The 436-nt window shown below is 67.9% G+C and overlaps 1 protein-coding gene across 1 annotated transcript in view; it reads left to right on the top strand.

Annotated features, from left to right (window-relative positions):
• ACY1 (aminoacylase 1) overlaps window positions 1–423 on the top strand; it is a gene marked incomplete at its 3' end in the record, with an annotated part of 5,017 nt that extends 4,594 nt beyond the window's left edge. The window contains 2 exon segments of the mRNA XM_009582089.1: window positions 204–248; window positions 379–423. Of these exon segments, the coding sequence (XP_009580384.1) occupies window positions 204–248; window positions 379–423 (90 nt within the window).
• Between the last annotated feature and the right edge of the window lie 13 nt (window positions 424–436).

Here is a 436-nt window from a genome sequence, read left to right as displayed (position 1 = left end):
GGGGGTCCCCGTGGGTCTCTGGGGTCATGACAGGAGTTGGGAGGAGATGCTCCATGCCATGCCAGGGCATCTCCCTGTGCTCCCCCAAAAGGCGTGGGATTGAGTGCCTGCAGAGCTCAGGGACCGTCCCGGCGTGGTCTCTTTGCCCGTGGGGTGGCAGGGGGACAGGGGACCCGGCTGCCCCTGTGCCCATGCTGACGCAGGGTCTTGCTTATCAGGAAGCCACCGACAGCCGCTACATCCGAGCGGTGAGTGCGATGCCAGCCCACCCATGGGTCGTGGGACCTGCAGCCCCAAGCAGGAGCCATGCCTGGGCGGAGGGGGGCACGCGGTGCCCATCCCTGCCCCGGCCTCACCCCGTACCCTCCCCATCCCCAGGCAGGACACCCCGCTATCGGCTTCTTGGCCCTGCAACGCATCACCGTGACTGGTCCTC

Source organism: Fulmarus glacialis, unplaced genomic scaffold (assembly GCF_000690835.1).
Source record: "Fulmarus glacialis isolate BGI_N327 unplaced genomic scaffold, ASM69083v1 scaffold27547, whole genome shotgun sequence".
Lineage (NCBI taxonomy): Eukaryota > Metazoa > Chordata > Aves > Procellariiformes > Procellariidae > Fulmarus > Fulmarus glacialis.
This window is presented reverse-complemented; position numbering and strand designations above follow the sequence as displayed.